We start from the raw sequence: 11,026 nt of genomic DNA, 5'->3' as shown, positions 1-11,026 counted from the left end.
AAAGCGGTCAATTTTCTCCGATTTCTTTGATTATAATCCCATAGGAAAGCAGGACAGATTTGTGATTTTCTAAAATTTCATCCTTTGAAAATGGTGTTAAAGAATATGTAAGATTACCAATTTTGCGTTTTTGTGAGACATTCAAAATAATGGTTTTTACATATGAAGACAATATTATTGGAGGCTTTTTCTGCTGGAACGCAAACGTTCTTTCTTTTTTTCACTTGCAATCATGTTGCTGTAACATCTCACTTTGTTTTCAATGCCTTTGCTATATTAAAAAAAAATCATATCAGATTTCATAGGTCGGCATGATTTTTTTTTTTCGAACACTGATGGCAAAATGAGTTAAAAGAACAGGACCGACGCCTTTTGATGTCTTCTTTGCTTTAACCATTGTGTAAGATGGGTGCATCTATTTGATGCTATTCAGAACTAAGAGTGTTAATTATATTAATTGGACGTTGTGTTAACCAGTCACTTTTTTCTAGACACTTCGTTGACTTTCCCATTGTCCAAAGCCAAAATATTTGTCGTTGTTGTTAAGGGCAGAGCGCTCGAATATTTATTTTATTTTCCTTTATTTTCCTGTACTATGTCGGTTAGAATATGCCTGTTCATCCTGTCTTTGATAAGTGTATTTCTCCCATTTATATTTATTTCAAAAATGTACCCCCACACCCATCCATAAAATATCAAATGATCATTCCTTCAAGGTTAAGCGAATAACAAAATCAAATCATATCATTATTTATATTTAATATAATAGGAAACAATATCAGACTTGAATTATCGTTCTCTAGTACTGTCATTATCGAAACAATCTTTTTAACTGTTATATTCAAACACAATTTTCCATTTTTAATCATCAACAATCTGATTTGTTACTGTAAAATCAAACTACTCACTAGAAATTGTATTTTCAATACTATGTCATTTGACTGAAACGACTCCTGACTGAGACTCCTTTCAGTTTAAATAAATACATTGATTAGAAATTAAACATATCCATTAAATTTTATGGGATTATATTTCTAGAAAAGTGATGTGCAGAATTTAATACAATGATAAAGAAATTGAAGTATTTTATTATTGTAAATGACCATCATGATAAATATTCTAGCTTCATCAATAAAATGAATTGTTTTTTATATGACACAAATACAATGCCTTAGATTAGAATCGGAGATATCAGTCATTACCTGATATCAGTTGTCGCATCAAACGAATGTAAGAGGAAAAACAAATAAAAACTGTTTACCTCAATATTTGAATTAAACCATCAAATAAAACAAGATAATCATCTATTTATATTGAAGCATTCAATTTGTTAATATGTGATGTTAATTATTACAAATTAGTATAATTGAAAAGCTTGACTGAAAATCAAATAGTATATTCAATATCGCCAATCACGCTATCATATGATGATAACTGTTATGTTCATGCTTGGATGTAGACATGTTTTTGCTAAGGATAATAGTTGCGGTAAGTTTATTTATTTAATTTCTGAACTATTAAATTTGTTCACAAAAATAATTCGTTTTAAAATGTTTATACAAAAATCAGGTCCAACGGTAAATCTACCTTCACAATTATTTGTTATTAGTTAATTGAAAAAAAACCAACCAAAAAACTGGGAAAATTTTTACACGAATCAGATGAATCTGAGAGAGGAAGTTTAATTTACCATGTATTTGTTTCACCTCTTGGGCTAAAATCTTAAAGATATTGAAATACTGTCATTTGAATATTAAAGAGTCTTTTGGTAGATGTAAAACATTTATTTTCTCAGATATTTTACGTCAAGTACCTATAATCGAAATGTTTTCTATATTTGTAAAATTTCGAAACGAATTTCATATCTTTTTTTTTAGAATAAAATCATTTGTATTTAAATGACAATAAAATCGACATTTATAATTTGTATGAAAATAATCAAAATTTATTATGTTATTATTATATAAAATCTGACGAGACAGAAATTATGCCTTACAACATGCCACGTGAACATACCGAATGATACTGTTAGAAGTTCATAATACATGAATCTGTTTGACTGTGAATTTTCGTAAAGATTGTAATATGTTTTGAAAAATTCTTCTAATGTGAAATTAGCTTATTATAAAAGGGTCCTACTTCTTGATATTTTTGATGTTTTATACAAAATAGTAAAACAGAGAATGAGTCGTTGTTAGTTGTAGGACATTAAGATCACATGGAATTTGAGAAAAGTGATACTAAAGATATTTTTGCGCTGAATACATGACAGTATATATTATATATTATTTTCTCCTTTTGTCGAAAAGTCAATATATATCATCATCTTTTAAATGAGATACAGCAAATCATTTATAACAGTTTTTTAGTTAACTCGGAAATTCGGTTTACATTTGTTTTTACAGAGAGATTACATTGAGTGTACGGCAATTTTACAACAACTTTTCAGCCCAAAACATCAAATGTATTTAATAATTATAATTAGCCTGCAGATATGTTAACATATAATTCTCAGTTAAACCTTTATGATAGGATATAATCACTGACATGAAATTAAAATTTTAGTAGATGACAATAATTTCGATATTAAGCTGATTCGACTAATGAGCATGAATGTCCCTTTGGTATCTTTCTCATGTAATCAATGACTGGTAATTTGATCTGGTCAGTGCGTCATATTCCATAGAGTTACTGATGACCATAGAACAAGTTGTTCAATTAGTATGTAACGATCTTTTCTCATTTAACAATGTATTCAATCTTTAAAGAGGCTCATATTTGTAATTAGGAGCTACATTGGGTTTTACAATCCTTTTTGTTATTGATATTATTGAAAAATGTTTAAATTCTTTTTTAAAGTATCTATTGTTTGGACGAACCTACCAATTGTGGTTTTTTTATTTCATAACTATAAAGGTATAATAATAAGGTGAATGATTAGAGAATAAATACACAAATGACACTGCCGACTGCCGCTTGATGCAACTTTTTCCGATGTCAAAGAATAACTAAACAAAATGATACCACCAATGTATCCCCTAAATAAGTAACACTACTAATATTTTCCAGCTGTTGCTGATACTCCTCGTGCAGATAACCGTCAGTGGGAAATTATTGTATGAGGTGAGTAAACTGTTTTAGTGTCTTAGATATGTTCAAACATTAGTTTTACAAATATAGAAATATTTTACAAAATTAGAAAACTTCCTCTTTTGAAGGTTGTTTTATGTAAACAATTATATTACAAAACACGCAATTTCATAGACCTGATTACTTGGTGGATGTTATCGTTGGAAATTAACAGATACCATTTCATGTCCCGTCTTTTTTAAAAAATTTTAACTGGTCGTGCTGAAATCTTGATGGGGTTAAATCGTCGGAAACTAACTCTCAAGATTTTGTGTTCTATATATTTTCTTTAATTATGAGTTGTTGAGTGTAATTCTTGGTAGGTTTTATCGTCTGAAAATAAATGTTAAGATTTTGTGTTCTGTCTTTTCTTTGATTAATAATTGTTGAGTTTAATTCTTGATAGGTTTTATCGTCTGAAAATTACTGTTTATTTTTCGTGTCTGTCTTTTTTTAATTATTAAATGATCAGCTTAATTCTTGATTGGTTAAATCGTAGGAAAATAACATTTAAATATTAAGCTCTGTCATGTTTTTAATTGTAAATAGTTGTGTAAATTTCTTAACATTTCTTTTGATCGTAGCCATTCTAGGTCGTTCTCTAAAACCATGATGTTTTTTGTGTGAATGCATTTCTTGTTTTTCTTATGATTAGTAATAAATAAATAAAAGCGAATTGTATCAAAATTATGAAACAATTCTCACAATTTCACAAAATACTTCATGTCATCTTAACACTATTTTCAGGAATGTCGATCACACATGGGGAAAGAATTTGTTCTCATATTTACAGACAACAGCAGACACAACAATTTACTCCGTCTCTATATTACAACACCTTTAAATGAAAGCGTTACTGTACATGTAGAAACACCATTGCTGAGTCAAATAAATCAAGATTATGTCGTAACAAATGGATCGGAGTTATTTATTGAATTTCCAATAGACCTTGCAATTTTAAGAACAACAAAAAGTAACAAAACAATACTGGTCACAGCTCAAAACTTCATTGTATTGTTTGCTTCAAACATGCAGAATAATGGAGGTGACTCCTATATAATTTATCCAATTTCAGTTCTAAGTACTGAGCACGTATCTGTCAATTTAAAATCAAAGTCAGGCAGTTATCATTCAGTTACTTCTGTGATAGCTGTAGCAGATCAAACTGTAGTAGATATTTCTTTATCTACAGGTTCCGTTGTAGTGTTTGATGGTACCACATATACTTCTGGAAGTACGTTATCTGTGAGTCTGAATAAATATGAAGTTTTTCAGTTTACTTCATCTGACGATTTATCGGGAACAATTCTGACGTCAAATTACCCTATTGCTGCTTTTAGTGGTCATGAACTTGGAAATCCAGAAATAAGCAGTGAAACTTCAATCGATATGATATATGAAATGCTTGTTCCTACTATATATTGGTCCATGTACTATATTGCAATCAGTAACCCCGTGTTTGATTCAGGAGAAGGAGACCTTATCCAAGTCTTCACGTCCGAGGACAATACTAATATTATGATTAACACATCCGGAACTCTTGACCAAATAAGTGTTGGCACAAAGGCGTCATACCACCAGTTTGACTTACCTTTATCCGAGGCAGCAGTTATAACCGCTGATAAACCAGTTTTAGTTTCTCAAATATCAGCCTCTAAACAACTTGCTGGAAGTTATACAGGTGATGCTAGATTGCTTCTACCTAGCCCAGTGAATGCATGGTTAAGTGAATACAGTTTCAACACACCAGGCGAAAATATGTATAATGGGCTTGTCCTTTTTGCCAACAGTATTTCTTTGATTAATATCACTCTAAACGAAAAGAGTCTCAATTCGTCCCTTCAATGGAAGAAAATCGAAGGAACAAATTTCATATATACATCTATAGAACTGTCTGAGGGTGCACACACTTTGACTTGTTTATCTGCTGCTTCAAAATGTTGGGGATATGTATACGGAATTCACAGTTTAGAAGAATATGGTACATCTATTGGTCGCAGTTTTAGTCAGGTAAACTCTTGATTAAGATTTAGTTATTTAATTTCAAATTAATGTGCTAATAAAAAAAAGAAGATGTGGTATGATTGACAATAAGACAACTGTCCACAAGAGACCAAAATGACACAGACATTAACAACTATAGGTCACCGTACGGCCTAAACAATGAGAAAAGCCCAAACCGCATAGTCAGCCATAAAATATGACAATGTAAAACAATTCAAACAAGAAAACTAACGGCCTTATTTATATTAAAAATGAATTCCTAGGAACAAATTGACTGGCTGGTTTTTTCAGTACACTCAAATGGTATTTTCTACTCGCATGTACTAAATAAAGGCCAAGGAGGTGGTAATACAACTTATACGTTTTTGTGTTTATTTTTTGTTGGACCATGTTGATTATTTTTGTTATGTTTTATGGTGTTTATTCTATAGTTGATACTTATACTCGAATACCGGTCAAGTATATCTTTTGTAATTCGTAACACAAGTCCATGTACTCTTTTAGTTAGTTGGTTTGTTTAAACTTATGGTTTAATTCTCTATTGTTTATGGTAAGCAAAAATAGAAAACAGACGATATTCCTTGTGAACATTTGGGTTTGTAGCCTTTTATATTTAATATTGAGATTAAATTATTACTTTCATACTCGTATTTGCCATTCATATAAACGATATTTGATGATCTTTAGTTCAATACAACGCATGTCAAATTGCACATTATACAAGTATACGTGAAACAAACTTAGTATACTAGCATATGTTTTATTTTAGAAAACTGAAGATAATTTGAACTTTAATCGTAAGTGTTAACTTTAAAAAATGATTTAATACGTATGTGCTTTTTATGTATCTATTATTCTTAACAAAATATCATTATTCAATGTCAAAACTGCACATGAGTGTTGTGAACTTAATTCATTTTTTTCAAAATTCAACATTAAAATTTGATGCCATGCATACTTTGCACTTGGTCAAGTAAATATCCTTCTGTGATATATACATGACCATCGTCATTAATGTTAGACTTATTTACATCTATACAAAAGACTCATCAACGACGCTCGTACCCAGTTAAAAAGGCCAAATAAAGTACGAAGTTGAACAGCATTGAGGACCAAAATTCATAAAAGTTTTGCCAAATACAGCTAAGATAATCTGTTCGTGAGGAAGAAAAGCCTTAGTATTTCAAAATTCATAACATTTGTAAACAGTTAATTTATAAATATGACCATCGACTGAAAACTTAGAGTTGGTTGCCCGTTATGATTTATCCGTTTCACAAATGATATCGGATATGTTCCTTTTGTTGTAACTACAATTACGTTCCCTTTTTAAGAATGTGACCTACCGAATTAGATTATTTGCCGGGTTTTTAATAACATGAGCAACACGACAGTTGCCACACGTGGAGCAAGATCTGCTTACCCTTCCGTGGCCCCTGAGGTAACCCCCAGTTTTTGGTGGGGTTCATGTTACTTTTTCTTTAGTATTTTATGTTGTGTTTTATCAGTACTATTGTTTCTCTGCTTGTATTTTTTTTTATTTTAGCCATGGCGTTGTCAGTTTATTTTCGGTCTATGAGTTTGAATGTCCCTCTGATATAGTTCGCCCTTCTTTTAAATGATCAGATGACCTTTTTGTTATGATTCTCATGATTTGGTAAAATGAGAATCAAAATTGTTGGTAGGACTATTTGTGAAATGATGAAATTTCTGATTTCAAACTATCTATAGGTGTTGAATAATTAATCAGATTTTGAAGTTTACTTTCCTTTTGTTTGACATCGATTTTACAGATTTTACAGAGTAGGGTTTATCCTGGCGTATATACTAAATTTAGTCCTGGTATCTATGATGAGTTTATTTACTACCACTGGGTCGATGCCACTGCTGGTGGAGATTTATTTCCCCGAAGGTATCACCAGGCCAGTAGTCAGCACTCGTGCTGATATGAATTATAATTGATATGGTTATATTTATAAATTTACTGTTCACAAAATTTTGAATTATTGAAATACTAAGGCTTTTCTACCTCAGGCATAGATAACCTTAGCTGTATTTGGCAAAAATTTTAGGAATTTTGGTACTCAATGCTCTTCAACTTCGTACTTTATTTGGCCTTTTTAACTTTTTGGATTCGAGCGTCACTGATGAGTCTTTTGTAGACGAAACGCGCGTCTGGCGTATATACTAAATTTAGTCCTGGTATCTATGATGAGTTTATCTCATATTTATTTTTTTAATACCTTTGTAATATTAGACGGGTCTTAATCTTTTAAAGTTATTCGCTGTATAAAAAAAAACTATTCGTTAAACTTGGTATTTTTATTAACAGTATGTATATAGATATAGAAGAGGCGGTATGAGTGCCAATGAGACATCTCTTCATCCGAGTCATAATTTGTAAAAGTAAACCACTATAGGTCAAAGTACGGTCTTCAACACTGAACAGCAAGCTATAAAGGGCCCCCAAATTGTCTAGTGTAAAACCATTCAAACGGGAAAACCAGCGGTCTTCTCTATATAAAAGACGAGAAACGAGAAACATTTATGAATCACTTCAACTCACGACAACCACTGAACAACAGGTTCCTGACTTAGGACAGGTGCAAACAAATGCAGTGGGTTTAAACGTTTTAGTGGGTACCACCCTCAACCCTTACCTGAAACAAAAGTGTAACATCACAACATAGAAAGACACACTATAAAATATCAATTGAAATGGCTAAACTCATTAAAAAGACATTATATGTAAACAAACAAATGATTATACACTGAACGAATAAACAGTAAGTATAACTTGATTCATTTCTTTTTTTAGCTATCACTGAATTCAAAACCCTTATGAATACAATATATCTCAAAACTGCAACTATAATTGATATAAGTGAATTAAAAGAAAGCATTGACAAATAAGAGTATTTTTTCTCAATTGAAAAGTTCCTTTAAGAACAAGATTTCGTATTTCTACATTTGCAAAATATTATAATACATATGAAACTGCAACATAATGATCAATATCGTTTTCAACAACAATTTCCAGTCTAATTGTAAATAACGTTTGAATTATAGATATTGTAAAATGTTATGAGCATAACGATACAGCTTGTTAATTTATCAGATTTTAGATTTAATTTAATGGGTTTCATTAGTTATTTATATATTAGCTAGCGTTGTAACGAATACTTTCAAAATAAAATTGCTCAATTGCAACTGCTAAATATTGTGTTATTGATCAGTTCATCATAAAATTCATAATTCTGAGTCCACGTTCACTAAAGACGTATTTCAACTTATCATTTTTGAAAAGATTTTTTTTTGTGAGCAAATAACTTCCAAGCACAAAATAGATCACTTAGACATACATTTCGTGCTGAAAATGACATGTTTTCAATTTCCGCAAAAGAAAAATACTATGGATCAACGATTTGTTTTGTTAGATACCTACTTTCATGTATTTCGTGAATACAGGGGAACGAATTTTAATTTTCTATAGGAATTTATGCAGACTTTAGCAAAACCAAGAAATAAAAAATCGACGAAAATTCAAGTTTTCCTTAATCCGCGAAAATTGATACCAAGAAAAAAATTGAATCCACAGTAATAAAATCATCTTCACTTACATAAATGTATATACATATTAATTTAATAGAGGAGGACATCATTCAAGTGTTGTTTAAAGTTTAACATAAGTGAAATACCAAAATACCAAAAACAACAACAACAATAAAAAAAAACCCAACTTTAACTTAAGCTAAGATGTAGGTTATTGCTGTAAGCAGACATTTTAAAATTTGACAGTATGTTTTTGTGTACGCACGATATTGTGGCTTCATATCAGATGTTAAATAGTTTGTTATCGTCCATTCTTTGATTATAGTTGTTCTCATCACATTTTACCTACATATATATTTTTTAAACATGTTTTCTTTTTAGAAATAAAGAGTTCTGTATTGGAGTTTAAAGATAATGGAATACTTTTTGCCACACCTATTTTTAACACAGTGTCAAGGTCACTGGTTGGTTGTATAAAAATGTGCAGACTATATTTTTGTGCTATTGTTTCCTTCCGGTCAGCTGATGGATCATGCTTATTATACACAGATGAAGACAAATGCAGTTCAATAAAACTTTCTACTGGTTTCAAACTGTATTTTATTCGGAATTAAAAAATGAGAAACAATTTTATTTTGTAAATTGACTTGATTGACTGGTTGCTTAATGTAAATTGATTTAATAGTCTTCATTGTTTGTTTTGTCGTAGTATTTTATTAAAATCATCTATATTTTCACTGAGTTAAAACAATGTTTATTGAACAAAGATAAACAAAGCATTACAGCTATCAAATTTTCGACTCCAATATTACTTCATTAGGATTGCTAGTTTCCCACAGACATTCGGTGGTTCTCTCGGCCACTATGGCTTCCTCCAAAAAAAAGATCTGTCCACCACGATATTACATTTCTGAACAGCGTTTAACACCAACAATAAATCAATAGTATTAACTGGATCTTGTTCTAAATTTGTAAGGTAGCTTATTTATGAGTGTGAAATTCGCAGATTTGGATAAAACTATTGATGGTAGGAGGTTTCTTAACTTAGTTGCTTCCACAGTACGTTCCCTCCTACAAGAGTATGAACTATTTTCAAACAGAAGTGATATGTAACATATAAAAAAGATATCCGACGTATTTAAATTTGAGTATATGTTTAAAACTATCATTTTGATAACCTTCAGAAGCACAAAGATACCATTTAAATAACGTTTTCTCTGTTTGTGTTCAATATTCTCGGTCCTCGTATCTTTCTGTTTACATTCACCAAAACCCCTCGGAAATTTCACATGCGTAGGTTCGTTCTAAAAGTCATGTACCTTCGTACAACAAAGTTTACTTTAAAAATTATATAATTGTATCGAATAAACAGCTGTCACGGATGCAAAGAGCTATTAGAGAAACACACGAACTTATAGAAATAGATTTTTTTAAACTGTGTATTGCTATAGCCATGATTCTACCCATTTTAAAAAATGACAAGTAGATAATGTTTTAAACATGTTAAAGTAGTTCATCATAATTACGTTAGTGATAATCATACATAAAGAAAATTCTTATTTCTTACATGTTATTTCTTTTTGTATTGTAACAGGCTAGAGGACAATTTAGTAAAAATTAAACATTATGAATAAGATACAATAAATAATTGTTTTTACAGGTTAGATAAACTATGACAAGTTAAAGGAACATTAGCTGTCAAATTCATATTCAACAATTGACTCAAACTCTCATACTTGATTAATAACATACAAAAACGTTTATTCAAATGATACAAAGTATAAGATAGACAATGTACGATGCAAATACTCGATAAAAAATATTATCCTTGATTGTGTATTTTAGTCTTAACGCCATTTAAATAATTATATATTTGCACGTGAATAATTCATCAGAATAATTCATAGATTCTTTTGAAACAAAATTGAACCAAACTAGCTGTTAACATTGACTTATTATTTTACTTTTTCACTTTCAATAATGATTGAACAAAGAAAAATAATGTTTTCAATAATGTGTGTTTGTATGGTGGATATAACATAATGTTGTTTTTTTTGAAGGCATGAAATTTCCATTCATATATAAAACATTTACTGATAATGACAAACTTCCCAGATATAAACAAATACAATGTTTTGCCGAATGATCATAAAGGTACGACATAGGAAGTTAAATTCATGATTATGTCCATTTAAAATAAGGAGATAGTCTGATTTGAAATGATCAGAAATGAGAATATATCAAAGATCAGATGACAAGGATGGTGATACCAAGTACAATTCATCGAAAGGCCTTCGACCATGAGTAAAGACCATAGGATGACCAGACTTTACTGCACTGA

At 30.3% G+C, this 11,026-nt stretch overlaps 1 protein-coding gene across 1 annotated transcript; it reads left to right on the top strand.

Annotated features, from left to right (window-relative positions):
* The first annotated feature begins 1,399 nt into the window (after window positions 1–1,399).
* LOC139522301 (IgGFc-binding protein-like) lies at window positions 1,400–9,365 on the top strand. The gene is made up of 5 exons (XM_071315845.1): window positions 1,400–1,488; window positions 3,070–3,123; window positions 3,877–5,139; window positions 5,903–5,930; window positions 9,067–9,365. Exons 1-5 carry the CDS (start codon window positions 1,462–1,464, stop codon window positions 9,297–9,299), a joined length of 1,605 nt encoding a protein of 534 aa, XP_071171946.1. The 5' UTR covers window positions 1,400–1,461; the 3' UTR covers window positions 9,300–9,365.
* Window positions 9,366–11,026: the final 1,661 nt, after the last annotated feature.

This window comes from Mytilus edulis, chromosome 5 (assembly GCF_963676685.1).
Source record: "Mytilus edulis chromosome 5, xbMytEdul2.2, whole genome shotgun sequence".
NCBI lineage: Eukaryota > Metazoa > Mollusca > Bivalvia > Mytilida > Mytilidae > Mytilus > Mytilus edulis.
Note: the sequence above shows the minus strand (reverse complement) of the source record. Positions and strands in the feature narration are given on the sequence as shown.